The sequence below is a fragment of the Pyrgilauda ruficollis genome, unplaced genomic scaffold, assembly GCF_017590135.1.
Source record: "Pyrgilauda ruficollis isolate IOZ18807 unplaced genomic scaffold, ASM1759013v1 scaffold61, whole genome shotgun sequence".
NCBI lineage: Eukaryota > Metazoa > Chordata > Aves > Passeriformes > Passeridae > Pyrgilauda > Pyrgilauda ruficollis.
This window is the reverse complement of record NW_024527822.1, coordinates 2,827,462-2,855,405: the sequence shown is the minus strand read 5'-3', so window position 1 is coordinate 2,855,405 and position 27,944 is coordinate 2,827,462. Positions and strand designations below refer to the sequence as shown.

At 42.2% G+C, this 27,944-nt stretch overlaps 2 protein-coding genes across 7 annotated transcripts; both read right to left on the bottom strand.

The window, feature by feature from the left end:
• Positions 1-12: 12 nt before the first annotated feature.
• On the bottom strand, positions 13-16,635 carry OPTN (optineurin). Of its 6 annotated transcripts, none has more exons than XM_041483762.1 (14): positions 16,548-16,635; positions 15,718-15,931; positions 13,749-13,951; positions 11,417-11,572; positions 10,265-10,341; positions 8,076-8,210; positions 6,895-6,973; positions 5,519-5,634; positions 4,704-4,853; positions 3,618-3,711; positions 2,794-2,952; positions 1,984-2,114; positions 1,163-1,242; positions 13-1,002 (listed from the first exon to the last, which is right to left on the bottom strand). In XM_041483762.1, the coding sequence occupies exons 2-14, from the start codon at positions 15,881-15,883 to the stop codon at positions 881-883; spliced, it is 1,668 nt and encodes a 555-aa protein (XP_041339696.1). In that variant the 5' UTR covers positions 15,884-15,931; positions 16,548-16,635; the 3' UTR covers positions 13-880. The 6 variants fall into 6 exon arrangements, with proteins under 6 accessions (XP_041339696.1, XP_041339700.1, XP_041339698.1 ...); XM_041483766.1 differs by having other exon boundaries at positions 8,076-8,207; XM_041483764.1 differs by having other exon boundaries at positions 15,718-15,894; positions 16,548-16,627.
• Positions 16,551-27,574, bottom strand: LOC121362332 (probable 2-oxoglutarate dehydrogenase E1 component DHKTD1, mitochondrial). Its single transcript, XM_041483744.1, has 3 exons — positions 27,366-27,574; positions 25,489-25,683; positions 16,551-16,760 (listed from the first exon to the last, which is right to left on the bottom strand). Exons 1-3 carry the CDS (start codon positions 27,564-27,566, stop codon positions 16,551-16,553), a joined length of 606 nt encoding a protein of 201 aa, XP_041339678.1. The 5' UTR covers positions 27,567-27,574.
• Positions 27,575-27,944: the final 370 nt, after the last annotated feature.

Sequence of the window (27,944 nt, the reverse complement as noted above, 5' to 3'; positions counted from 1 at the left end):
CAGAGGCACAGATAAATTTATAATTGTAATATATTTATTTTGATACGTGAAAATCCACTATACTCTTTTTAAATTAGGTTACATCCATCTCAGTGCTTTCTACCACAATACTGTACAAGTTCAAATGCTTGTATTATAATAAAGAAAAATTAAGACAACATCATAAAAATTAACAGTTCTATAAAACCAAGTGACTTGAGTACAGCAGGAGCTACATATATCAGACCTAGCTGATCCGTTTTAAACCTTACCCACATCTGGCTAAAGCAAGAAGTTACATAAGCCATCAAAAATTTAACATCAGATTAGTATGGTCACAAGGGCAGCAATGAAATGGCCATCTGGAGAAAGATCAGGGTTCACTTCAAATTCTCGATGAATACAGCACTATTCCATTTTGCTGAAAGCTTCTCAAACAGCTTTTTTCATGTATTACTTTCCTGGTATATAGTATAGAAGAGATGAAGTATTTACAGGCTCACATGTATTTTGTGTATATATATATATATATTTGATCAGCAAATATCTCATCTCTCCTCCAGCTTCAGTGATTCAGCCCTGTTCTGCAGAGTAGCCATAGAGCAGAGCACTTCAGGGAATGTTCCTGAAAGGTTTCATAGCAGCAGACACACTGCAAGTTCTGTAGCGCATCCATGTTGTTAAATCTATGAAAACTCCTTCCCTAAAGCAGATTACAACAAGATTAGTGATTACAGGACATGGGAAGAGTTTTACCCTTTTCCCATTGAATTAGCAAAGCAAACCCCTGAAAACCTCCTTCATAGGACATAAGAGCTGAGCATTATTTGAGCAAGAAGGAAAAAACTCCCAAGTGTTTGGCAGGCGAAATTCCAGAAGACAAAGAATTGGAGGGCATCACTCAATTAATGCAGTCCATAACGTGAATCTGCAGTGTGTCCAAATCAGGTAGAATTTCTTCACATTTAGGACATGAATAAATTGAAATATTCCGCTGCTCTGGCCAATCTTGACTATTAGTTCCTGCAAGCAGAGAAGATAAATGATGAAGTATTATATTACCCAATTTTGCTCTCTGCAGCTATCCAGCTGTTAGAATACCCACAGGGAAGCTGTCTGCAGCCGAACAAAGCTGGTTTAACCTGAACCTGACCCCAAGGGCTGGAGAAGGTGCCTGCAGTACCTCTTTGGACAAGGTGAGGTGAGTGCTCCCGATCCGGCATCCTGGCTCCGTGGCGACTCTGCATCTCTGCCAGAGAGGTTCTGTGGATAATAAACAAGTCAAGGATTCTGAAAACAGACTCCTTTCAACTGGTCATGCATTTAGTTCACAACTGCTGCTCAGAAACAGGACCTAGAAATGCCATTGCTTTGTGAGATCATGCCAGAGGTCTGCTGAAATCAGGGTCATGCAACTGACACCAGCAGCGGGATTTGGGCAGCCACACACCTAGGGATCTAGGGCACACTTCTCTGGAAAACTCCAAGGACTCTCAGCTGTTCAGGGAAAACTGAAAATTTGCTTTAAGTAGAAAAGCAAGTTATACCATAAAAAGGACTCAGTGTACAGGTAATGTGAAATGTAACTCGATTCAACTACCACAGAACTTGGAACTGTGTACTCACCACTGCCTCCTGGAGAAGCAGCAGATATCCCTGGCACACACTGAGCAGGATTAGCTGCAGATTCACAGCTAAAACTGAGGCCAAAACCCAAAGAAACTCACATGGATCAACAGGGAGAATTCACCAAGCATGCATCATCCAAAATGAAAACTTACTAAGACACCCAACTAAGAACTAACATACTTTACAGAGATTCTACCAGAAAATGGAGAAGTCAGCCAATTCATTTTTTTTCTCCTTTTAAATTCAAATTAGGCAATAAATGTCTGCAAGTTATTTGCCTTTCTACTGAGATGCTCACAAAGACAATGCTGGTCAACACCACTACACAGAATAACAGGACAGTGCAAAGGCAGTTCAGCCAAAGTCTGTTCTCACCGGCCAAGATCTTCAAAGTTTTGCTGCTCTTTTAGTAGGTATGCCAGCTGGACAGCCAACTGCTCCTTCTCCTCATGGATCTTCTCTCTTGCTGCCCTCTCAGCATGGAAATCAGAACAATAAACCTCCATCTGATCAGAGAAATGAAATTAGGCTGAAAATGTGTAACTTTGACTGAACTGTATTTGTATATTACATGTCAAAATCACAAATCTGTATCATAATCTGCATCTACTCAAAACACTGCAAAGCCAAGACCTGCACTTCTCCCAGAGTGAACAAGACCTAACGCTTTCTGGACTCTGTAAAAGATACTTTGAGTGTCTTACCTGGGACACAGGTATTTCCTCTGCTGTACAGAGGCAAAAAGGAGGAACAGACAAGCAGTGAGGAGGTGACTTGATTGTTTATACACATAAATCTGTGGTTCAGATAGTGGAACCAGGCCAAGATGCCAGTTCTGTGCCTTAAATGTGAGGCAAACCCTTTTTAGTCACTTAACACATGCTGGTTTGAGTAAAATCATTCCTAAAACATATGCAGTGATTCTTAAGCCAGTGGTTCTAAATACACATCTACTCCCAACTTGTGTTTGTTGTGCCAGACTCCAGCATACACAGTTCCTCCTACAGAGCCCTAGAATACAGAGGGTAAAGGCTCTGCAGGTGTCTGCAAGACAAGCCAAGTAAGGGGTGTTATGCTTTGAAGTTGAGAAAACCTATTTAGCATTCGAGAGTGAGCCATTAAATACCTCCTGGTTTCTGAATACTGGGTGGGGAAAGTAGCCAGTTTGTGAAGAAGAGCTGATACCTGAGCACGGAGTACAGACATTGTTTCAAGGTCCTCCTCTTGCTTAGCAATTATCTGCTTCATTTCATCTATCTGGAGCTGCTTTGCAGCAAGGGCTTGTTCTGCCAACTCCACCTTTGCTGTCAGTTGTTCCACCACAGCTTTATCTACTTTGTCCAGCTGCAAAGAAGAACTGTGATTACGAGATGAACTCCGAATATGAACCTCCTCAAAGTGAAAGTTTGCTTCTTACTCCTGTCCTTGGAAAAGGTTCCCATTTTGGTCACCAAAAGAACTTGAACTAAGACAGCAGTGGTGACTGATATTTTACCTTAAATATTAGTTTTGAGCTTTCAAACGGCATTGTATCAAGTTAAAAGACAACCCCCTAGTGGACACTGCAAAAGATGTTTTCCTAGCTTCTGAAATGACACAGAACAATATGGCACTTCCATGGTGGTTCAGTTCCTAACAAGACCTCACTGTGGCAGGATTTCTATTTAAGAATACAAAAATGTTTATAGATTTACCTTCCCACATTTTTATAAATGATGCTGCAGGAACATGATGTATCCATCACTTCTGTCTAAGGACTGGACTCTCTGCTGCACTGCACTGCAGATTAGACCTTACCCAGAAAACACCATGGAAGTACTCATGTGTGGATAAAGTTTTCTGTAACTGACAGCACAGCATCCATGTTTATCAGAGCAGTGCTGCTATGTTGCATGTAATTATGTAGAAGGGATGACAGTTGTTTCCTGCCCAAATTTGATTCTAAAGATGTTCTCCCATCCTTTCCCCCTCACCCATAATTAATTAATGATTTCTTGTGATGAGTTTACCTCTTTCAGTTTCATTTCATCAATTTTTTTCATTGCCTCAGTGAGTTCTGGAAGGATTTTGCTATATGAATCCTGGAGGTTGTTGTATCTTGCCCTGTTTATGACAAGAAAAGAGATGAAGGTCAGAAACAGTTCTTTGAAATCTAAATAATATTAGAACTTAAAAAAAAGCCACTACCAGCTCCTTGCAAATCAGTGTGCATTTCTGGTGAGAAAAAGTCATGCCCCATGTCTCAACATCTCTCTTCCAATGAGTTGTGTGCTGCTCTATCCATGGATTGAGTGCAAACCAATGTGCAATTGAGTGCAAACCAATGGCCTTACTGATCATCTGCATTTCATATTGAAGAATCCATCACTCAGTTTTTTTATATGAAGCTCACAAATTTTGGTCAATGTAACACGCTTCTTAGGAAGACATCCAAGTCTTGACTCAGACTTCAAGTGAAGGAGAATTTATCAGAATAACCACACACAGACTCTGAAGACAATGAAAGCTTCTGCAGCAGCTGAAGATGTGTCCTTCAGGAAGTTCAGCCTCTCTGAACAGCCTAGACTGACATTTTCACACTCCTTACACGGACTGCACATGAAAGGGAGCAGGGAGCCAAAGCAAACAGCCTCTCCTTACCTCAGCCTGACCACACACTTGACTCTTCTAGTGCAAACATACTGCAGGGATTGCAAACCTCTTCATTAATGTCACTTTCCCAGCACTGTCACCACCTGACTTGTCCCTGCCCTCCAGGACGTGTCCGCATTTACCCCTGCTAGTCAGTGGCACAGCTGTTGTCACTTCTCTGCTTCCTCCACTTGTATGTGACACCCAGCTCTATTCCACCTTGGACTTTATGATTAAAGGAAGATACAAGTCAGAGTTGACAGCTCAAGTATTCCTAAGTGAGGGGTTCAGTAGATGAAAAAATACAGACTCCTACTTCATAATCTATAAACACAGTATAGTTTCAAAGGGTGCAGGACACAAAAGTAGTATTTCAGATTCAATTCCCCTTTGGCTGGGTTATCTTGGACTTTGCTTCTTCACTGACAATACCTTCCTGGAATACAAAACCAAGTCATACTCACTTTTCTTCATGTGTCTTGGCTTGTTCCAGCTTGACTTCTGCCTGCATGCTCTCCACCTGAAGTTCCAGCTTCTTGATGGTGTATATCAGCTGCTGCTTCTCCTCCAATTCTGATGCAGCAGCCAAGCTTTTTCTTTCCAGTACCTGGCACCTGACAGAACAGAAAAAAGGTTGATCTCTTCTGTTCACCCCCTCCTGATGGATTTTTCCCAAGAGGCATATAGCAAAAAGAGTATTTGTATGGTTTGCTTTAAAGGCTTATTTTGATGAAAAACATGGAAAGACAAAAATCAGTCTATAGACAACAATCAGAAAACAAAGCTATAGAAACCAACATTTATTTTCTTACTATTATGAATCTCAAAGAACTGGGATTTGACAGGAAACTAAGCAAAAAAAGTGAAGGTGTTGTAACCACTTTTATAACCTACACAATTTTCTTCAAAAGCCCAGACAGCTCATGTGAAAAGGTTATAGCCAAGTCCCTTGGCTTTTTCCCCTAAAGCCAGAATAGGGATTGATTATGTGAAGGAGAAAACAGAAAAGATTTTTCTTTCCATCATGAAGGGTCACAACCCAAATCTTACAATTCAAGGCACTGAGGTTCTATTTGCAGAACTAGGCTGGCAGCTCAGAGTTTCTGACAATTGCTGTATTTCTGCACTTCATCACTTACAAAGAAGGAGCACTCTTTAACAGCACTTCTATGAAACAGTTATTTCAGTTGGTATTTGTAGAGCTGGTGAGTTTCCCAAGATGGGAGTTGTCATACAAGTATGTACTGGGTGTCATGACTTTTGCTCTTCTGAGCCTTACTTTTCTTGAAGTTTCTTCTGAATCAATTCTGCTTCTTTTAACTTCTCATGGGCTTCCTGAAGCTCTTTAAACAGAGCACAAACTTGCAGATTCAGGGCTTCTACTTCACTGCCAACCTTTTAGAATAAAAAAGAAAATTACATATGGACAATTCAAGATAGTACAGTTACAGGCTAAGAAGGTAAGTAGGAAGTCTCACTCTAGAGAAAACTGCCTAAGTTAGTTTGCACAGTTACAGTCTGTACTCAGTAATAAGGCCTCATCTACAAGGCTTCACAATTATTCCACACTGTACACCCCCATTGTTCCACTAAAGATTTACATTTTACCACAGAGGCAGGTAACATGAGCTCTGCTGACACGAGCCTCTGAAGAAACACAACAGTGTACATGGAAACGGCTGCCAGCACAAGCACAAGTGCTGACCTCAGTGTCCACTTCCATGAGAAGTACTGGGCCCAGGCTGTAACTCAGGCTGAGTGGAGATAAGAGCACTGGAAAACATTAATTAACCAAGACACCATCTGCTTTCCCTAGGAAGGGCATCTCTTGGCCTGACTGCAGATTGGTCTTGTTTAATCAACCCAGCCCTGCCCTGCAATACTTCTCCTGACCTTCAGAAGGGCACAGGTCTCCAGCAGGTCCCATAGCATATTTCCAAGTCCCATGCAGCACTTCAGAAACTCACACACCTCACATACCAGCATTCTTAGATGCCTGTATTATGCAGTTGCACTGAACCAGCATGGATCTCCAAGGCCATGGGATTGCACTCTCACCTCACACAGAAGCTTACAGCTGCAGGCACAGAAGTTTAAGCATCTGACTGGAGCTGAAACCCAACCCCAGCACTCTTTCAAATATTAATTAAGAACATCAGGACTAAGTTTCTGCCTGGAACTGCATCTCAATCCAAAATAGTTATGCCCCACCATTGTAATCCCACTAAAAACATGAAAAAACCTAAAGCAGGTGCCATATGAGCTCCACATGTAAAGTCTCTTTTAAACTATGCTGTCACTGGCTTCTGATCCAAAATCTGACCTAGGCAGCAGCAAGGAAATTCCCACAGTCTAGATGATTTCTGGAGGTAGAAATTATTGTATTTTTCTCTGCTTACTGGGCATGGCCAGGGCAATGTGGTATCACTGCAGTTATGCCAAGCCTCCCGAATACTTGGCCCCCAGTCCCACCCCTTTACAGTGACTGGTGTAATTTGGAACCACCTCTAAGATACATCAAAGTTCACTTCCATGACCTGTGCAGGACAATTGCCCCTTGCTCCCTGAGTGCAAGTGGAAATCTAGACCCTGAGGTTGGTGACATCAACAAGTCAGCTGTATGTTGTTATATCTTGACTGAGGACAGGAACTTACAGCTTCTGAACTCTCTTCCTGTTCAGTTTGTGTCCCACTCTCCAGGCAGTTTCTGGTCTCCTGCTCCAGCTTTGACAGTCTGAAAAAGAGAAGGAGCCAATAATGATGGATTTGGCTTATGCTTCAGGTGAGATTGTGACTATACAAGGATTTCATGCAAGTGATGACTCTCTTTGTAACATCACAGCCACAAAAAAACCTACAAGGCAGAATGGAAAGCACAGACATGCAGGAAGGCCTGCACAATCATGGGGGGTCTTGAAGAACACAGGACACTGTGTACATTTAATTAAAATGGATGTATAAGTCTGCAGGTGTGATGAAGGTCATGACATTCAGTCCAAAGGGACTGATCTTTGGTACAGTCCAAAACTGCCAACTCTTTGGAAATAGATCATTCTGTTCACAGAATCCAGGGATTAATATTGTCTCTGTTTTCCTGTGGTATTTTCAGGGACTGAGGTTTCTAAGAATTGTTTGGTTATGGCTCATTACCTCTTCTAGGAAGACCACATAGAAGCAATTACTGTGACACCAACCTTTCACAGTAGATAATGTCTTACTCTGTTTCTTTGAAGTGGGGATCTGGAACTGCTTGGGGAATTTGCCACTCCTGAACAGTCGTGCTGATTTACACCCACAGAACTGAGCTGAGACAGACCCTCATACAGGTCTTGCTGTGAAAACTCTCTCTTAGGAAAGTTTGGAATTAAACTTACTTTAGACATTTCTAAGGAGCTTTTGCAAGCTCACACACTGCTAAATGTAGCCTGCCAGCATCACGAAGAGGACTACAATCCTGTTTTAGACACAGTGATTTGGTTAAGGCCGCATACAGAGATGATTCATACAAAGCCAAATAACTATGGAGGAGTGAATGGAGAGAACAGCCTCAACTAGTCATCCTATCTTTCTGAATAACCCAGGGATAATTCAAACCCAAGAGGAAATGGGCAATTTGACTTGAGCTGTGGCACTTCAGGAAATCAAAATAAAATCCCTTGCAAGAAAACTGTATATAGGGTTTATCCCTGTACAGACAACCACAAAATGTTATTACAACTGAGTGCTCAGGAAATTCCCCAAATCACACTTCAGCTTGCTGATCATTCAGAGACTTGGTATCTGCAGCAGTTCTGACAGAAAACAGCTCCAAATGTTACAGTGCACCTACTTCGTACCTCTCTCTGTGATCCTGCAGCTCCTTCTCAAGATTTTCCCTCTTCTGAGTTTCATTTCTAAGACAGCAGAGCAGCTGGCTCACAGTTAGCTCCTCAGACTCCAAATTCTTAGATTCATCTGCAGATTTGCTCCTGCTTCAAATCAAACCAGATGTAAATAACAACAGCTACCCCTTTAGCAGCACACTTCCTTAACCCTAATGCTGGAATCCAGTCTGAGAGGCCACCATTTCACAAAGTGCTGGAAACCAGTGCTCGGAGCAAAGGGCTCATTCCCAACTGCCAAGAGCCAAGACCAATAGCCACAGCAGTGAGTGCAAATGAAGGGCACAGGCAGTCCCCTTCCAGCTGAGGGAACAATTTAGCACTCAAGCAAGGGAAGCAAAAGCAGTCATGACATTACAAAACCCAATTCACTTATTCTGATCTATTTTGTAGCCCTTTCTGCAAAATGCTGCTGTCTATTCCTACAAACAACTTTTTTTTGCAATAAAGCGTGGAACATTTCTTATCTCTGCCTTGCTCCTTTATGGAAAAGAAAGCATATCCCACTAAAAATGGTCATCAGAAATCTCTTTCTTGTTCAGAAAAAAATCTCTTTAACACTTTACCCTCTTCACATTCTATAGCTCTTTTCAAAATCATATTTTGCTACTGTAAATTGAACCAGAACAAATACAAAGCTCCAAAAAATAGGATAAGTGATAAAATACTGTGTTCTATTATATCCATTTTTATGGCCATCTAGACAGAAAGTCAAAATCCCCAAACTGTATGGATGACAGTCAAGTTAGACTGTATATTTCAGAGTCCCAGCTGTAAAACAGCCTGTGTTAAAAGGTCTGCTTTTGTAGTTCAGAAAAGAAAGCAAAGCAGAGTCTTCTGTGTGCTTCTGAGAGCTAGAAACCTCTGGTGAGCAAAATTCAATACCCAAAAGACAGTGTTCAGCCAGGATATTTTAAGTAAATAACTTTTATCAGGGGATTTTTAGAGCAGTTCTACCCTTACAGAAATAAATCCATCCTGAGTGGATCACATTTCATTGAACCTGTTAACAGCACCCATATAAAGTTTCAGTGCTGGACAAAGACACGTGGTGACAGTGGAAATATTTTAAGAGGTACGTATGCCCCCTGTTCTTGTAGATATGGCCCAGATTCTCCTCCAAAGGTAAGCAAGTTCCACAGGGAATGTGTTCTCATAATCAGTGTTCTCACAAGCCACAGCTAACAACAATACTTGCAGCTCAGTCTGTGGTCAGCAACTCTTTCAGTTTTGTCCACAACTGTAACACCTGGTTTTTTTTTTTTTTCCTCCTTCAACTTCTTATCTGCATGCTGAGGGACAAGTTTCTCTGATATCACACTGAAGCACTGTTCTCCCTTGCAGTGACATAGGAGTGACAATGTGGAGCACAGCTGTCTGGCCTGCTATGTCCTTAGCATTTTCTGTATCCTTCCCTTTCAAAAGCAAAGGCACAAAGTAAATAAGAGTTCAGCCAAAACCATCTAGCTGCTAAACTGGGCAGTATCCAAAGTGGAAAGTTGAACAGTATCAGATGTCTATGTCCACGAGGAGTAAAGGTTCAGCCAGGGGCAAGAAAGTCCCTTGTGTCCTGGAGCTGATGTAAAGATCAAATTTTGAGAAGTAACCTGAACAGAATGCTGCTATCTTAAACCCAATAACCTAAAAAGCAAGGACTGTATTGCACTGTGTGTCTACCCCATCATGGATACACTTCATACCAACCACACTCCAAGAGGGTCAGATCTGAAAGACTATAAGGCCTCTGACTCTTACCAACATCAGTATAACTGGGACAGATACTCTACTAGATGGTCTCAATGATTAGGAGGGAAGAAGTCTCTGCAGCCTCTATCTTTGTCTTTTCTCTTTAGCCTCCCTTAAAAGCCTGAAGAGTTGGCAAGTCAGAATGTCCATAAATGCCTGGCCAACTTGCCAGAATATGCATTCCATCTTGCCAGGTAGTAAAAATTGGAAGGAAAAATGTCAGAGAGCTGAGGGTCTTACTGCATGCTAGGAGGTAGAGCTACAGCAATGGAGGGATGCAAAGCCAAAGAAAAAGTGGATTTTCTAGTGCATTCCTCATAGAAAGGAATTCCCTTATATTGAAAACAAAACCTGAGGCAGAGGTCTGAATCACACATATCACACGAGAACCTACGTACATGTAGACAGCAACATTACTGGGCATTTCACCACTATTCTCTTGATGTTCATTTGCAGTTCTATTTATTTCCTCTTCCTAGGAGAGAAAAAAAATACTATTAGCTTGGTATTTTATCTAAGCAGGACAGCAGGACTTGATTTGTTTGAGTTAAGGAATGAAGAAAAACAGGGAGAATTGCTATCATGGCAATACAAATAAATTAAAAAAACTCCCACAGATAATCTTCATGTTTGGAAATTCTTAATTTAAATACTTAACATGCCTTTCCCTGTATCTCTTCCAGCTTGATTAGAGAATAGGAACAACAATGAGATTTGCCCTTCTCCATTCCTCAGCAACTTCCACAGCCACTGTCGCCTGAGAAGATGACTGGGCACCACACAGCAAGTCAATGGCACTGCAGGTGACTTTCAATATAAGCCTGGAAATCACTCTCCAGCCTCCTAAAAGAACCAGTTCTTTCCCACTACAAAACCCACTCCTTGACAAACTCCCCACTCCTACAAACCCCACTCTGTAGCCCAAAGGAGAATCCTTCTAGCTAATAAAAAAGAGAATGCACCCCTATGTTTTCTCTGACAACTCCAAAAAAATTTTAATTAAATTAAAAAAATTTCTTGTTGCACATCTACTTTTGAGAGGGAGGACACGGGGAATAGAGGGGTAGCAGAGGCCTGCATTTTCACATTTCAGTTTGTGAAGATTTTCCAGATACAAGAACAGTAAAAAAAGTACATTTTTTTTGCCTCTAGGGAATACTCTCTAGAGTTTTGCACTTAAGTTTTGTTTGCCTGCATCTCTATTTATCTGTCAGTAGGAAGTAAGCCCCATTTTCAAAAGAAAATGCCCTATTTACACACAGGTATTGCACCTTAACAAAAGATAGTACGGATGTTCCCAGAAATTTCAACTAAGACAAGACTTAACATTTTTAACTAGTGCAACAGAGGCTATCTACGAAATTAATTTGCTTAGAGCTTTAAAGTGGAAGGACAAAAACAAATTCCAAGTCCTTTACCACTACCTTTACACTATCTTGTAAGACACAAGTACTCTACGGCAGGTAATGTAGGAGACCAAAGAATGACAAAATTATTTAACCTGGCACCTGGCTGCAGGTTACTGTGCTCCTGTTGTTCCCTTTACTTACGTTCATCCCAATCTCCACAAAGGAATCCTCTGCTGAGATGTTCAGTTTGACCTGCAGCTCTGAAATGATGGCGAGCAGATCTGCCTTCTCAGCCTGGAGCCGCTGCACCTGGGACTTCAGCTGCCTCACTTCCTTCTCGGGAGCCACGCAGCCCTCCTGGGATAAACACACCCTGCATTAGCCAGCCAAAAGGGAACACCAGCCAAGGAGCACACAGCCTGAACACAGCAGTGTCCTACATCCCTTCTTTTCTGCTCAGGCTTGCCTGAAAGCCCCACAGTACTGACCCTTAAAGTATGTTCTGGTTCACTCAACAGCAAGAAGTCTAAACTGTGAAACCAAGTAAATCAAATACTGGGCATCCCACTGCTGGAAAATATCGGACTGGTTCTCTGAATGCACCCATAATATGGGTGTAAATTTTTGCCTGAATCTATGTCTTTTGCTACCACACAGTGTATCAGCCAACCTCCAGAATGACTGCATTTTTTCACCCATACCCCTATTCCTCTTCTCCTAAATCTAACCAAGATCCAAGGAAGAAAAGACCAGTGGGCAGAGAACTTCCCCACACACCCCCTTCTTAGCCTCTCCCCACCCTTCAGCTTCTTTGTACCCCATTTCCATGTATAAATCTTCCCAATTCCTTGACCTTCATACAAAGTCCTAGATACCTTCCACAAAGTCTCTGTTCCTCAGAGATTTTCTCCAAACTTCCCTCTTTCCAATCATGATCATCTCCTTTGCCTTCTGCCTTTCCCCTTTCTCTAGGTTACTCAAAATTCTCTTTTAAGCCTCTACACAACCAGCAAGACTCACTTTTCCCTCTCCTTTAAATGCTGCTCCCCATTATGAAACTTTTCCCTGTGAGTTTGTTTCTTCCTCATTTTGTAATCTGAGCTTCCACCTCCTGATAATGCCTTTAGTACACCACATACCATCAGTGCAAATTCTGAACAATTCCTGAAGTCTGAATTACATTCTCAGATATGCCAAATCTCCAAATTATCTCTGTGTTGACAGTGCCTCTCATCCCACAATACCACTCTGCCCCGCTGCTGCCTCTGATTTTGTGCTTAGACTGTAAGAGGATGCATTTAGAGTCAGTTCCAGGGAATGAGAGAGATTTTAGATTTCTCAAGCAGGCTGGAAAACTCTGGCAACAGCACACTTCAGGCATTCAAAGTACAAGAAGCTCTACAACAGACAGAAAGATTATAAATCTGCTTCCCTTTAAAAAATATTCCAGATTTATGAAACTCTGAACAATTTATGAAGTCCTGAATTTTCCTGACAATCCTGAAACACAGCTTTCAGTCTGTAAAGACCATGTAAGTAATACTTACACAATCACACTATTTAAACATGACTTTCTTCCCCTTTGCATCTTCTGACCTATTGGCCTATTCTGATTTACATGCTGAAACATTTCTTACAGAGTTCCATCACACAGTCAGGAAGAAGGGAGAGTCTACTAGTGACTCTGTTGAGAAAAAGGTTAATACACTCATTTTTCATCAGACAACAGAGAATCCACATGGGTCTTGGAGGTACCAGACACCAGAACGCATCAGTTTGGCTCTGCATTAATTTCTTAATTAACTTTTCACATGACCATTTTGGACACAAAGCAGGTTTTGTTTTGATCAGCTTTGCCCACAGATGCCTTCAGTACCACCTGCAAAATGTTGCCTGGCTACTGTGCAACCACCTGCAACATTAGAAATGATGTGTAACAGAGCCAAAAGCAGGACAGGGAAAGAAAGCTCAGTCAGACTCAAGTGGAACAGCAGAAGCACAGATCTAATTTAACCTCAGTAAAAGAGCTTTCATAAAAGAAGACTGATACAATAAAAATAGATGGCACATAATTTTTTTTTTTTTTTTTGCTTATTTACATGTCAACTTCTCCCTGGAAACATGCTCTTGGAAACATAATGCAAAAAGCAATTGAATGATCATGAGAAACAGATAATCTAACAAGTAAAGGGAAGGATAAAATAAAGAGATATGCAAGAATAAATGGAAAATTAGCAAGAAATGCCAGTTCTTATTTGTTATGTAAAAAAACTTAATTATTATTGTTTACTAAATGCTAGCAAAAAAAGTAAATTATCTCAGGTGTGCCATAATTTTCTGTTACTACACTCTGAAAGGCCTCACTTTATAAAGTAAGTCAGGTGAAGACCATTTCCTAGAGCTAAGGATAAAAATGGAGATATTAACAAATCTCCACACCATCACAGTGTGACGAATCCTAGAATCATAAAGGACTGAATGCTCCAGACTTCCAATTCAAAAGCAAGTCAAATCCATCCAATTCCTTATTTACCATTTCAGCTCCTTCTTCTCTTTCCTTTAAGCTCTGAAGTTGCTGCTGTAGCTGTTCATTTTCAATGCACTTGGCCTGCAAGCACTGCTTTGCCTCCTTAAACTTTAACTCATAAAATTCTCGCTCTTCTTTCTGCTTTTCTCTCCAGGTGGAAAGTTCCTCATATCGGTCCTTCATAGCTTGGTTGTGCAACTTCATGGCCTCTAAATGGTAGCCAGAGAGAAGACATTGAATCACATCAATATTCTGTCCATGAAACAGCAGATTTCCACTACACTGAGCTCAGCATTCTTCAGCATCAAATGGGCTGGCAATAATTGGGTATGAAATATGAGCCTCTGTCTGGCGTACCTTAAATACCAAAACTGAACTTACATAGTCCGTTAGCACTGTAATAAACAGCTTGAAATCCACTGCTGAGATCACATGCCCACACTCACCGACTTCTTGACTTTTTCCTAACCAAGAAGCCAGAAGGATTGCTCACAAGAGATACTTGGTACCTTGCTGTGTGTGGTATTTACATGATCAGCCCAAATGAAACTGCTGAAATGAGCTTCTGAAACTACTGAGACTTGGCAGGGAAAACATCCTAGACTGGTGAATTACTGCATGGAAACAGATGCTATCAAATCAAGTGTCTCAAATATGCCCAACAATGCTCTCCCCCAATATTTGGTTAAGATTCAATTGCAAGCATTGAAAAAATATACCAAACAACTTACAGCCACGTCAGTTCCCTGTAAGTAACAAAGTCAGTATGTAACAGTATCACTCTTGCAAAATGCTCATAAGATTTTTAGGCAGAGTCAATGAAATTATTTTAGACATGCTTTTTTTAAAGCAAACAACTCAAAGCTGGTTACTCAAAAATCCTTTATACTTGTACTTTCCAGTAACTTCCATTACATCCTGATGTCATATGATAAACTGCCCATGAATCCTTCAGGTTATGAAGAAAAATATAGTCTGGAGAATGATTCTGCAAGTAATGGCTTACAACAGCTGTAAATATGTCCCAAAACATTATCTTATATAAGACCTTTTAGCAAAATACCAAACACACTTCTACAAACAACTTTCCTGTTAGATTCCCATGAGACAGAAAAGTTGGACCACGTCCAAAAATGATTCAGGAAGAATTTAAACACCGGTGTAAAATCACAATACAAGAGATATGTGACTTCATGCTCTGCTGTCAAATAAACAGTGAGATACCTCTGTCTTTTACACAGAAAATTCTCAGATCCCCCAGGTTTTGCTCTAATCATTTAAAGGAAGAAGTAACTGACACCTAAATTCCAGATCCAGAAGTAAATGTATCTCACACAAAGGACTGAAATCATTAGGAATTTTCGGGGAAGGTTACTGGTTTCTCCCAGATGTACCCTGCCATAGCCACCATTCCTTTTTGAAGTATGGAAAGTAGAGTACCCACCCCCTCCTAATGCAGCTTTGGCAAAATGTTTGTAATGGATCCAACAGGGATGTACGCTGCCATAGCCACCATTCCTTTTTGAAGTATGGAAAGTAGGGTACCCAACCCTCTTAATGCAACTTTGCCAAAATGTTTGTAATGGATCAAACAGATCTACAATACAAACAAAAGAAATCTTTTAAATATTTTAAAATCTTTTTAATATGAGCAAATAGCACATCATAGGAAGAGATTTTTCATGTCACCCTCTAAAATACAGGGCTTGTATATAAAACTCAGAGCAAGTAAGTCACCCTTACATTGGGCAGTTCTCCCCCTAATCTACCACAACAATTCAATTTGATGTGTGCTCCAAATATCCCGTTGATGTGTATTATCAAACTGGCATTGTCACTTGCAAAGTTGTTTATACAGCGAATGCTACTCAGCAAGGGCAGACAAGCACAGAATTCATACTCATAGCACAAAACAAACCCTTCAGAAGAGACTCAAGGCTCTTGCATTTTAAGACCAGCTCACGTGTGCATTCACCTTTTAACTCGTTGTTCTCAGTGATTAGTTCTTTCATCTGCTGCACCATCTCTTCTGGGGTGTAGGTGTTAAGGGCTGGGGCTGCCGTGCTGTCCACTCCATTTTCCATTTTACTCTTGGAATGCTCTCCATTTTCAGCAGGACGGCCCTTCGACTTGCTGGACATCTCTGAAGCAGCTGTTTACAAGGTTTGCCAAGAGCAAACTTTCAATTTCTTGCCCAATTATAAAGAAAGCATAATCACACACTCATTTTATTAACATATCCAAGCCACGTGCCTTGTCACAGCACACAGGCACCTTCAATCCCTCTAACCCCGCTACACCAGAGTACCCGTGAGTCTACATTAATCCCCCATGGGCCTAAAACACTTGATGCCCAAGACGCCTTTCGGGCTAACCAACCCTTCCTCAGGAGCCCATTTCTCTGGGAATGAAACGAGACTCCCGCTCCCTTTCCCATCCCTGACAGCACTCGGGCCCCGCCGCCCGCCCGGCCCTGTGGGCGCCCCGGCACCGCCTTTCACGCAGAGAACCCGTTTCCGCTGACTTTTAACTTTCATTTTCGCTTTCCTGTCCCCTCTTCCCGTTCTCCTGCATACCCCACCGCGGTGCTGGGGAGGCTGCGGCGCCTGCACCCGCCGCTGCCCAGGCACGGCCGCTCCGTCCCTGGGCCACACCGGCCCCCGGGAGCCGCAAGACGGCGTTTCCCCGCCTTGCCCTTCCTTCCCGCAGGCCCACCCCGGATCCGCCGAGTCACCGGGCGAGCCCGGCCACGGCGACCGCCACCCCCCGCTCTGGGCCGGCCTCAGGGACCTCGTCCCCACTCACCCCTCACGGCGCGCCCATGGCGGCAGCGGCCCCGCTCAGCTGACGGACGGACTGCCCGCCCTCCCCCGCCGTCCCCGCCTCCTCCTCCGCGGGGACTTCCCAGCACACCTGGTCCGCCTCCCGGGCGCGCTGCGTTCGCTTCCTTCTCGCTTTCCCGGCTCCTGCCCTGGGGGCCGCCGGCCCAGCGCGGGGGGAGCCATGTCCCCCATGGAGCTGCAAGGTGGTGTGGGGAGCAGTGCTCCTCAGGGGAGAAGTCCTGCGGGTCGATGAGGTTGGGAAACAACTCTGAGATCTTCGAGTCCAGTTTATGATTGAGCACCGCCTTGTCACCCAGGCTATGGCACTGACGCTTCCAGACTTTCCTTTACGGTCACCTCCAGGGACAGTGACTGCACCACCTCCCGTTTCAATGTCGAATCACCCTTTACGTGAAGAAATTCCTCCCAATGTTCAGCCTAAACTTTCCCTGGAACAGCTTGAGGCCACGTCCTTTCGTCCTGTCGCTGATTTTATGGCGGCAGAGCCCGACCTCCTCCTGGCTATAACCTCCTGTCAGGGATTTGTAGACCTGTAAGGTCACCCGTGAGCCTCCTTTTCTCCAGGACAAACAAACCCAGCTCCCTCAGCTGCTCCTCACAGGACTCATGCTCCAAACCCTTCCCCAGCTCCATTGCCCTTCCCTGAACCCCTCCAGCACCTCGGTGTCCCCTGAATTGAGGGACCCAGAACTGAGCACAGCACTTCAGGCGTGGCCTCACCCCTGCCCAGGACGAGGGGAGGAATGGCTTCTCCTGGCGTGAGGCAAAATCCAGGGGTGGGTGTGAGGTGTACAAAAGGGAACGTTATTGCACGGGACATTTTAGTGATTTTTGCCACAGGATCAAATCAGTTAGGAAGGGGTTTGCCATGCTGTGGGGATATAGTCCATTAATGGCTGTCAAACAGTGTGGTTGGAATCCTTTACATGGCAGATTCCAGGGATGGGGTTAGCTGGGGTCATTCACCCTGCACAGCCCCGGTGCTTTGTTACTGTGTTTAGAAGGATGCAGGTCTGGGAGTACCCCAACTGCTTGTTCTCAAGTAACAAAGCCAACCAGGACATGTTGGTTCGTTTGTTTACAATATGAAAAATTATAGCCGTTGTAGCTAAAATGTGTTTCCGATGTGGAAAATACCAATTTTTCATTAAATAACCTCATGGCTCAAAAATAAGTTGTTTTGATTTGAAAATGCTGCTTTGCCATGTCCTAGGAGTTGTGAACTGTCTGTTGTCTAATAAAATCGTGCCTTTCCATGGGTTGGTCTCCCCAGCTGCCCTCCAAGTGCCACAGGCAGGGATTTCCCAGGATGAAGGAGAGAAGTAAGGTGCCCACTGGATGTTTGAATGGTGGACACTGGCAGGGAGGAGTCCTTTTGCAGGTTCAGCATTTCAATGGGGTGCAGCTTGCAAATCTCCCAAGAAATAAAGCCAGCAAACATTTGGGACCACCTACGTGGTGCAAAGAACAGGTCTGATAGCAGATTTATGCACGCTGAGTTCATAATCCATGTGCTTTTTGCTTACACTGCTAATGAACAGAATCTGTCTCCTTGATGATAGAATAAGATCTTCTCTCTGAGAGGGAATATGATTTTGGAATTGCTGTCGTCTCCCATCACTGCATCTGTGGCTGGATGTTAGACAGGAGTGTATGGGAGTTAGAGGGGCAATAAAGAAACCTTCTGAGAGACTGAGGAACAGAATTACTAGCAGCTCATCATGGCTTTTTATTTGAGCTCTGAGCTAAGTTCTTGCAGACAGCAAGACCTTACTGCACGTGCAGCAAAGAAAATTGAGTTTTACTTGTCAGGAGACTTTAAATAAACATTTGGGGGTTGTTTTGTTGTTGTTGTTGTTGTTGTTGTGGTTTTTTTTTTTTGTTTGTGTTTTGTTTGTTTTTTTTTTTTTTCCCACTCCTGATACCTGTTTGTTCCCTCAGTAATCCCTGGTCTGGTTATAGTACCCAGATTGAATTTCTGGGAACAGATCTTATTTAAGCCACAAATACCCATGTTTTGGGGGAGCAGTTTATCTTTTCAGTGTGTGTTTCTCTGCCAGTAAGACTTATGTATCTCACGATGCTTTGAAGAGATCCAAATGCAAGAATAGTCCTTGCTTGCAGTTCTAAAATGGAGGTGGGCTGCCTGGAAGCAGAAGTCATCTATCTGATTATAATTGGAATGAAACACTTTGCTTTTTAAAAGCCAAAGAAAAATTAGAGTCCTTATTGATACGGAAAGGAGATAAATAACCAAAGAGGCTTTGTGAAAAATAAAAAATATGAGACAATTTATTTACATGAAAGAAAAAATGGGCTTCTGTCTAAGGAAGATTAAAGTGTTTGCACAAAACTCGTGTTGCACATCAGCCTTGTGGGAATACAAGGAATAAAGCAATTGTTTGGGCCCACCTATTTTATTCATATACTTTTTTCACCACAGTTTCTCATGTGATGAATCCTTTTGTCCATTCTGAGGTTACAGGTGACACACAGAAATGAAATGTGTGGGCTCTGTGTAGGAAGGAGATCTGTTCTGCCTTTCCTGGTGAGTGGTCTGAACTGCTGGGCTGAGTTAGGAGTAGCCCATCTCTCTATGCTGTACGGCACAGATAATAAATATTTGGAGGTAAGAGGTATAAAAGTGTCCAGCTTTCCCCAAACCACTGCATAACATTTGTTTGCAAAAAAAGACATCGATCAGCTCTGGGTCTAAGGGCTCAGATGCAGTCAAGTTACTTAAGAAATTTTCTTGTGGCATCTGAGCCATGGAAACAGTCTTTGTGTACACCCTGACTCCCTAGAAAATGTGGGATAATTCACTTTAGCTTAGTCTGAAATGATGAAGAATTGTGCTGAATTATCACAACAGTCTGGGCTAATATCTTAGGTATTGTTTTTGCAGTTATCTGGAAGCTGAGTCCTGAGAATCAGCCAAGGCTTGAACTTTGGGAAGCTTTGGTACAAAGAATACCTCTCTATGAATATCTCTATATATATACACTCAGGGCTTACAATTTATCCATCTCTCTCTGTCGTGGGTTATGTGGAACTGATGTGCCTCTGCATCTCTTCTGCTGGCTTTACTCTTTCTGTCTTTCAAGTCTCAGCATTGCCTTCTTGATTGTTGCTGCAGTAGCTGCTGGAAAATCCTAATTTTGACCAGGATCCCATGGATAATGTACAGACATAGCCCAAAGACTGACTTCTCTCTCAGGACACAAGAAATGTGCACTGTCCTGGTCTGGATCGTGTCCTCTGAGCAGCTCAGGTGCTTAAAGAGGCTTTGCTTTATTCTGCCACAGAGCTATCTGCATGTCTGTGGAGGAACTACTAACCTTGACTAATACCTGGGCCTCTTGCCAACATAAATGCTGGAGTGTTTGCTGTGACTTCAGATTTGCTGATTAAGCTTAATTTCCAGCTGACAGGTAATTTGAAAACACCATAAAGATATGTTCTTTGCAGGCTTTGAGCAGATTAAGTGGGGGAGAGGGGTTGTTATAAAGCCCATCCAACTTCTGCAGTCAGCAGTACTCTGTGATGAATGTCACCATAACCTAGAGAGAAGTAAGATGATGAAATGCATTCCTTTCTTCCAACAATTAAGTGCTACCATGGCCTGGAGAGGACTCAGAGCCAGCTGGGAAAATTTACATTAATCATAGTCAGGCCTTAGATGATCATGTACAGTAAAACAGCTACAAAGAACATGAAAGTCACATGTATGATCTGAGAGTTTGTCTGCCACTGACAGATTGTAGGACAGGTTAAATCTGGGATCATCATAGATTTTTGATTATCAGCCCAGTATTGAATCTATTGCTGATGATACTGTTCTTACCTTCCAAGGGAAAATCATCAAAACGGAAGTCCAAGAAGCCAAAAGATGACAGAAATAAAGTAGTAGAAAAAAAAATGACCAAAGGTCCTGTTTTCGATCTAATAACCCTGCTGTGGGCAGGATATGTGAAGCAAAGGTAGTGCCAAAGAATGTGTCTAACTAACTGCTTTTGGCCCATTGTGAGTTCAGTGCAGTGTGTTGTGTACTTCTTTCCCTCCCACATGTAGCCAAATGGATAAGTTCTTTTACAACTGCAGTTATATAACACTCCTGTGCAATGACACAGGAGAGTAAAGATGCTCTAGAACAATTTTTAGATGATCTAATACAGAGACTGCTGGAATTTAGGAAAATTGTAATGTCATGGTTTTATTTTTCAGATTTTTCCTTCCTCTAGTGAGTTGCAGTTGGATTGTGCCAAGTTGCTGGAATTCCTCACCAGCTCTGATTTCTTTCTTGAAACCAACTCATTCTGTCACCAGTCAAAAATATTATCTGTAGGGTTTTTTCTAATAGATTTAGTGATTTGAGTCAAACTAGCAAAAATATCCCACTTATGGACAGTCTAGCATGAGCAGCAGAAATGAAAAGTATTCCACACTATTTCCTCTAGGTACCTGGCCCTGCCTTAGGAGCTCTGATGACAAAGTAATTTTCTGCCTGTCAGTAAGCTGGTTTAGAAATTTTGCAGAGAAGAGCAAAATGTTAATCACAGGTCTGATGGTTTTGTGATTTTGTGTCTGTCATTGCAGAGGAGATGAACTGGCTCCTGGCTGTGGAATAACTACCACAGACAGCACTGTAGGGTCCTTGTTCAGGCTGTCTTCTCTTTCGTGACTGATCAGCAGATACTGATGTCAGCTCAGGATGCAGTACATTTCACTCAACAGCTGCCATGCCAAAAATAAGATGGATAAATGTGCAGAAAATCTAAAAACCAAACTGACCACCATCCTTGTTTTCTCTTCCCAATAGATGGCAGCAATTCTCTTTCCGTATCGTCATCTGTTGAACAGGTCAGGAGCTCTAGAATACCAGAAGAATTAAAAAATACAGGCATCTTTGCCCTTTTATTTTGCTCTTTCTGAGTGTGAAATTTGCACCAAGAAGGCAGCAGACTGAGAAAATGTCTGAAACCCTTGGAATGTGGCACTGCTGCCAAGTACAGCCGTGCCAGGAAAACACAGGCAGGTCAACAAGCAAACGTGACCCAGGGCTCAAAGATGGGGGAGGGAGGTTTTCTTTTACCTAAGAATGATCAAAAATAAAAGTGGGACTGTTTTAGGGTTTAACTGAGAAGGAATTGGAGAGCCATGGAAGAAGGGAATGGAACATGAGGATTCCAGGTCAGATGGAGAAGTCTCGGACAGCCAAGGAGCAATGTCAGTGCACCTTGTGGAGGAAGAATCACACACAGTGCACTGTCCAGCACAGCAGGCTCCCCTTGGAAGAACTTTTGTATAAATCTCCAAGAGGAAATTAAACAAGAATGGAGCTCAGGAAGGCTCTCTTCAGAAAGTACTGTGGCAAAAATCTCTGGCAGATAAGACTGCTTTCTTTATCCTGAAATGCACCTGTGTTCCTCATTAGAAGAGAACAGCTCCATACCACCAGATGGGCCATGGGGAGGGATGAGCCAGGCTCCCATCACACATTATGACATAAAGAAAACATTGCTTCCTGGCTGCAAAGAGATGGTCAAAATAAAAATATTTAGATTTAAGATTATTTAAAATGTAAAAAAAGCGCATTATATTATTTTAAAAAGCATAACTCTCAACTATAGCCTGGAGGCAAATGAGTTCTTAATGAATTTTGGCACTTAAATCCTTTTAAAAAATCTCTTTCTAATGTTTTCAGTCATATATGCCCTTTATTTTCTTTTTACCTCAAACGTCTCGCTAGGATTTTTGGTTGAAGTGCTCTTTGACTCCACAAGCTGCTTTTCTGCTAAATGTGGAAAATGTCACTCTAGTGGGTTGTGTAATTGCACTCCCCACTATTTCTCTTTTTACACAATCTGGAGGAGGGAAATAGTGCTACCCCAGTGAACTGAGCTGCACTGGCAGTTTTGATGGGATGCAGCAAATACAAACCACTAAGAGGAAAATTCCAGAACATTATGGAGACTGTTAGAGTACAGAGTTTCCCAATAAGACACCCCAGATCCCACACCTGATAGGAGCTAACTGGGTCTTTTTCTAGAGCATCTTGTGGGTCTACAAGCCATGAACCCTGAGCAGCACTCCAGGGGACATGGGATCATATCCTCATCTTGCTCTTGAGATACTGTGGTTTCTACTGGGTGGAAATGAAGTTTGCAAGCACATCTCAAAAACTGCAGCATTCCCCTGATCATTTAAGGGATATTCCCATGTTGCAGCCTTTGCTTGTCTCTGTGATGGCTTTAGGAATACCCCAGCATACCTGGGAATATGCTGCTGCAAGGAGGCTTGGAGTGCAGTTTGTATGGTGTTTAAGCCTCTTTGAGACAGCACTGCCATTGAAAGAAGTGCAGGTGGAGACATACAGACAACCAGAGCAGAGTGAACCAGCCCAGAGGTTTTTAACCTGGATCAGTTTTTACCTAAAGCAGTTTTGCTTGTGCTGACTCAAAACATGCTCACACGGTTTTGATAGTATGTTGGGGAGAAGTAGCCTTTGGACCTGTTGGAACAGGTCCAGAAGAAGGCCATGAAAATTAACAAAGTGCTGAAGCACCTCTCCTGTGAACAGGCTAAAAGAGTTGGAGTTGTTCAGCCTGGAGAAGAAAAGGCTCTGGGGAGACTTTATTGAAGCTTTTCACTACTGAAAGGGGGCTGGTAAGAAAGATGGAGAGAGACTCTTTAACAGGACTAGGAGTGACAGGATAAAGGAAAACAGTTTTAATCTGAAAGAGGGTAGATTTGCAGTGCATATAAGAGTGATTTTTTTTTTTTTTTTTTTGCAAGGAGGGTAGTGAAAATGGGCCCAAGTTGACCAGAAAAGCTATAGATGGATGCCCCATCCCTGGAAGTATTCAAAGCCAGGTTGGATGGGGCTTTGAGAAGCCTGATCTAGTGGAAGGTGCTCCTGCCTATGGCACTGGGAGAGCAGTGAATACTGGGAATAATTTGGTTTGCAAGAAAAAGTAGAGGATGAGAACTTTTCCGAGGCTATTTGAGGCAGTAAACTCAGACTGAAATTTTGTCAGAAAACAAAATGGTTTTCAGACAGCTGAGGGCGCTGAGCACTTCTTAAGTGAAGTTGGCGTTTTGCAGGTTTGGGCTCAGTTACAGCACTAAAATGCTCTAATCACACATAGCACTGCTGGTGAGCAAAGCCTGGGCAGGGGCTCAGGGTCCAACATTGCCAAAAGCTGAAAAATGAAAGACCCAGAGCTGCTTATGTGTTTCAGTGCAAGCATAAATATATTGCCTTAATTTTAATGGCACCTTGAAAGAACTCTTTGATCACTGATTTCCCCTTCTGAAGCAGCAGGGTTTTGTTTATTTATTGCAATTTCCATAAAAGTAGAATTGGAGAAGAATGTTAGGCTCATATACCTGTATATTTTTATTCTGGTCTTCTTCTGTCAGTTTTCTCTCATCCTGGTTTTATCCTTATCACTGAGATCTGCTTCTTTGCATGACCTTTGCCAGAATCACCACCTATAGCTGTCCCAAATTTCCCAAGAAATGGCCTCTCTTGTGGTGGAATCTGCATTTTGGACACGTCTGTTCAGGTCTGGAAAAAAGACACAGTGATTTCATTTCACCCAGACTATGATGCATGATTCTTTTAAGGGATTTTTAATATAAATCAGATTTCTCTGGATTCTCATTTATCTTGCATTGATTTCTCTAGCTTATTCAAGCTTCTTAAAATCATTCTGTGGTTTTTGTTTATTCACCACTTTTTATTAGTAAATCCTTAATTCCTTAGTGCTTCTAAAGCTTCTTAGGACACGAAGCAATGCTTCTGATTTTTAACTCTTATTACCTCTAGTGGTATGAATAAAAATTAGTTTACTTTGATGAAATACACTTAATACATACACTTATTTTATTAAAGTCAAGTAATTACTGCAACTAAAGTCTTTCTTACTTGGATACTTCGTGTCTTTAGAAGAAAGGTTAATCTACTTACTGTGGCAGTCACTTCTGCAATTTTTTCAGCTCTAAAGGGACATCTTGGCTTAGAAAGTTAAGGATTTTTGAGTCAGTCAGTTTCCTTGTTTTCATCCACAGAAACTTTAATTTGCATTTTCAAGTACTGGTAATTAAATTAAAGGATCTGTGACTTGCAAGGCCATTTGACATTGGGCATGTAACACATCTCTCAGTGTCTTAGGTTACAAGATGTGACTGGGGGTGTGTGTTTTATTCCCATCTGTTAGAGATGGGGCAGCTATCTTCTGTTCATTGGGCAGTTTTCTTTATCTCTTCCACAACCAATCCTCCCTCCAGGAGATCTCTTCTGTTCATGGACATTGAGTGTCCCTGCATGGCTGATGAAAATTCCTTCATCCCACTGGGAGATGCTCTGCCGAGGGGAGGAGCCAAGAGTTCCTACCTGGATAGAATCTGGGATTTGGAACAACACAGGCAGCCTTTTCCCACTGGATTCCTCTGGGAGCAGCTTTCTTCTCCACTGAATTCCCAGAGGAGCAGCTTTCTTCTCCCCTACATTCCCAGAGGAAGAACAGGCCCATCCACACTACCAATGAACCTTCAGAGGAAAACTCCACCTTTCCACAGGATCCCTGCTCCAACAGAACCACAGCTGGCACTGCAGGAGGGCTGAGCCACCATTGAATGGGATTGCTACCAACACCCTGACCCACAGGCTGTCAGGTCCTATTCTGACTCTGTCAGTGGTTTATTTTTTTTGTACTATTGAATTTGTATTTTTAATTTTCCTAGTAAAGAACTGTTATTCCTAGTCCCATGTCTTTGCCTGAGAGCCCCTTAATTTCAAAATTGTAATAATTCAGAAGGAGAGGATTTACATTTTCCATTTCAAGGGAGGTTCCTGCTTTCCTTAGCAGACACCTGTCTTTTCAAACCAAGACACTTACCTCAGGAGGAAGCTGAAGTAAGCCTGCGAGCAGGTTCAGCCTCCCCCGGTGAGGCATTCCAATGATGATATCCGTGACCCCGCTGTACGCGCACATCTTGAACAGCTCGTGGAAGAAACCCATCATGCTCTCTGCTCCTTCGCCACCGTATCGCTTCACCGTGGCAAACTTGGTGGCCAAGAAGTGATCAAACTCCTGTTCAAAACAGGACAACTTCAGTATTAGGCTATTTTAAGCAGCAGCCTTCTGTTTATAAAATTGAAATATAATTTATGTTTATACCCTTGAGGCATACAAATCTAAACATACCCCTGGGAAGTCTCAGCTCACTCTCCACCCACGCAGTCTGAGACCAGAAGCTATGATGACTATAAAAAAATCAGCTCTAAGCAGAAAAATGTTGCATTGAGGACCAAACTTTCTCTGTCTCACATGGAAAGTGCTTCAAGAATTCTAACACCAGATTAATTTACAAATTCCTTGGTAGTTTACCTGTTTTAGAAGGAAATTTAGGAATGGTGTTCTTTTACAGTATAAACCATCGTGATCTTGCGATATGAAGTGCTAGCAAAGCAGTGATTAATTTTGATTTACATTAGGCACAGTCCTTATTACATAGGTAGAATTCTTGGGAGAAGAAAAATAAATGAATCCATATTTACTTCATTTCCTTCTCACTTCACTCCATTCACCTCCTAGAAAGCTCAAATAAGTGACCAAGTTTTGGAAGCACTGGAAATTTCTTTAGTTTTTGCAGCTGAAGACGGAAACTACATGAAGTCTGCAACTGAGAAGGGAAGACTTAGCCACACCCAAAGATCTGAGCCAACTGCTTGTTGAGCAATATTCAGTTCTAAGGAATAATGTATACAAAACTGGTCACATATAACAGCAGGTTTTTTTTCTGTCAGGGTTAAATTATATACTCTTAGTATAGTTCTGGTCATACTGAAATTAAAGTAGAGCACATCAGGGTCCTCTGTCACCATCAAATTCCTCTAACTGCCAAAGAGGCCACAGAAAATACAAAGTGGGCTATATACTTCCGTTCAGTCATTAGTAAATATTACATTTAACACTCCTTCCACTTGGAAAACTGGAAACAGGGACACTTTCACAGATCCTGCTCTTCTACCTTTCCAACCTTCACAGATCCTGCTCTTCTACCTTTCCAACCTTCACAGATCCTGCTCTTCTACCTTTCCAACCTTCACAGATCCTGCTCTTCTACCTTTCAATCATTCTGGATAACATGGGAAGAAAAGGGGAAAAAATTAAAACTTTTCACAGTACAGAAGTATTGGAATAAATTTTCTCCATACATTTCAAAAGTGCATAAATATTTCACTTCCTTATAGAAGGCATTGAACAAAGGTTCCTTGCTGAAAAGCACCAATGCTATATGATACCAACTCAGCCCAACTCTGATTTGTTCTTCTAAAACCTTGAGGGACAGCATATTTTAAGGACAGTAAAACAGAGCAGCATGAGGGTGAGAGGAAAACACAGAACAGCTAAGCTAGAGCACAAGGTTTCACAGAGCTCTGCTCAACCTTATGGTCCCATCAGTAACATTTAATATGAGCTGTCAGATCATTAATCTAAGAGTGTCTCACTTTTGAAGACTGATTATTCACGGGTTTATAGCATCATTATTTCAGTAATGGCTGGTAAGTTAATTCAGCAACAAACTCCAATGAGATTCCTCCATTGCATTGCATTGCTTCAGACAAAGCCTTATACTTCTTCCTCCTGCACACTGTCAAAGCCTTTCAGGACAGTGATTGTTCTTTTTCTGCATGAATCGTGTCCAGAATAGTAAAGGATGCATGACAGACTTCAGGACTATTACAATCCAGTAACAGAGAACAAAGTACCTGGGACTCCAGCATCAGTTTGCACAAGTGCTTTTTCTCTTCAGGTGTAAATGCTTCTTGCTTTAGCTCTTCAAACCTTTTAGCAAACCATTCTCTCTCCTCCAAAGTTGGAAGCTGGCTTGTTTCTATGGAAATATGCCCGCAGTATATATGGTCAAGGTAAGCCATCACATCCTCTACAGAAGCCTCCTCTTTTCCCATGTTTATAAGTCCTGGTGGGAAATAAATGTTATTTAGTCACTTTGGGGGAGGAGGGGAAGCACTAAGGCCTGTTTTGGAGAAAATAAGCAATGAGAGAGACCCCCCCTCCTTTGTTTAAGGCTGCAGCAAGGCTCTAAGAGAGACAAGAAAAGACAATTCTTGACTTCTGCCCCTGTACTTTCAAACCTTCACTACAGCGTTAAGTATTGTGGTAAATCATAGAATGTTACAGTACCCTTGCCCAGAGAAAGCAGCATCACCATGAACCTACACGAGGGAAGAAAATGGAAAAGTCTCATTAGGAAACACCGGAGGAACAGCAAAATCAAAACCATAACTCATTAAGTAAGACCTCCTAAACTGGGTACATGGAACAGA

Coding starts and splice junctions, on each gene's coding strand:
- LOC121362332 (XM_041483744.1), bottom strand. CDS start 27,566: ATGGGAAAAGAGGAGGCTTCTGTAGAGGATGTGATGGCTTACCTTGAC. Junction 25,684..27,365: donor AACTGATGCTGGAGTCCCAG/GTACTTTGTTCT, acceptor TGTTTTGAACAG/GAGTTTGATCACTTCTTGGC. Junction 16,761..25,488: donor TACTTCAGCTTCCTCCTGAG/GTAAGTGTCTTG, acceptor ACCACCTTGCAG/CTCCATGGGGGACATGGCTC.
- OPTN (XM_041483762.1), bottom strand. CDS start 15,883: ATGTCCAGCAAGTCGAAGGGCCGTCCTGCTGAAAATGGAGAGCATTCC. Junction 6,974..8,075: donor CTGCAGGATCACAGAGAGAG/GTACGAAGTAGG, acceptor TCTCTTTTTCAG/ACTGTCAAAGCTGGAGCAGG. Junction 4,854..5,518: donor CAGAAGAAACTTCAAGAAAA/GTAAGGCTCAGA, acceptor CTGTTCTGTCAG/GTGCCAGGTACTGGAAAGAA.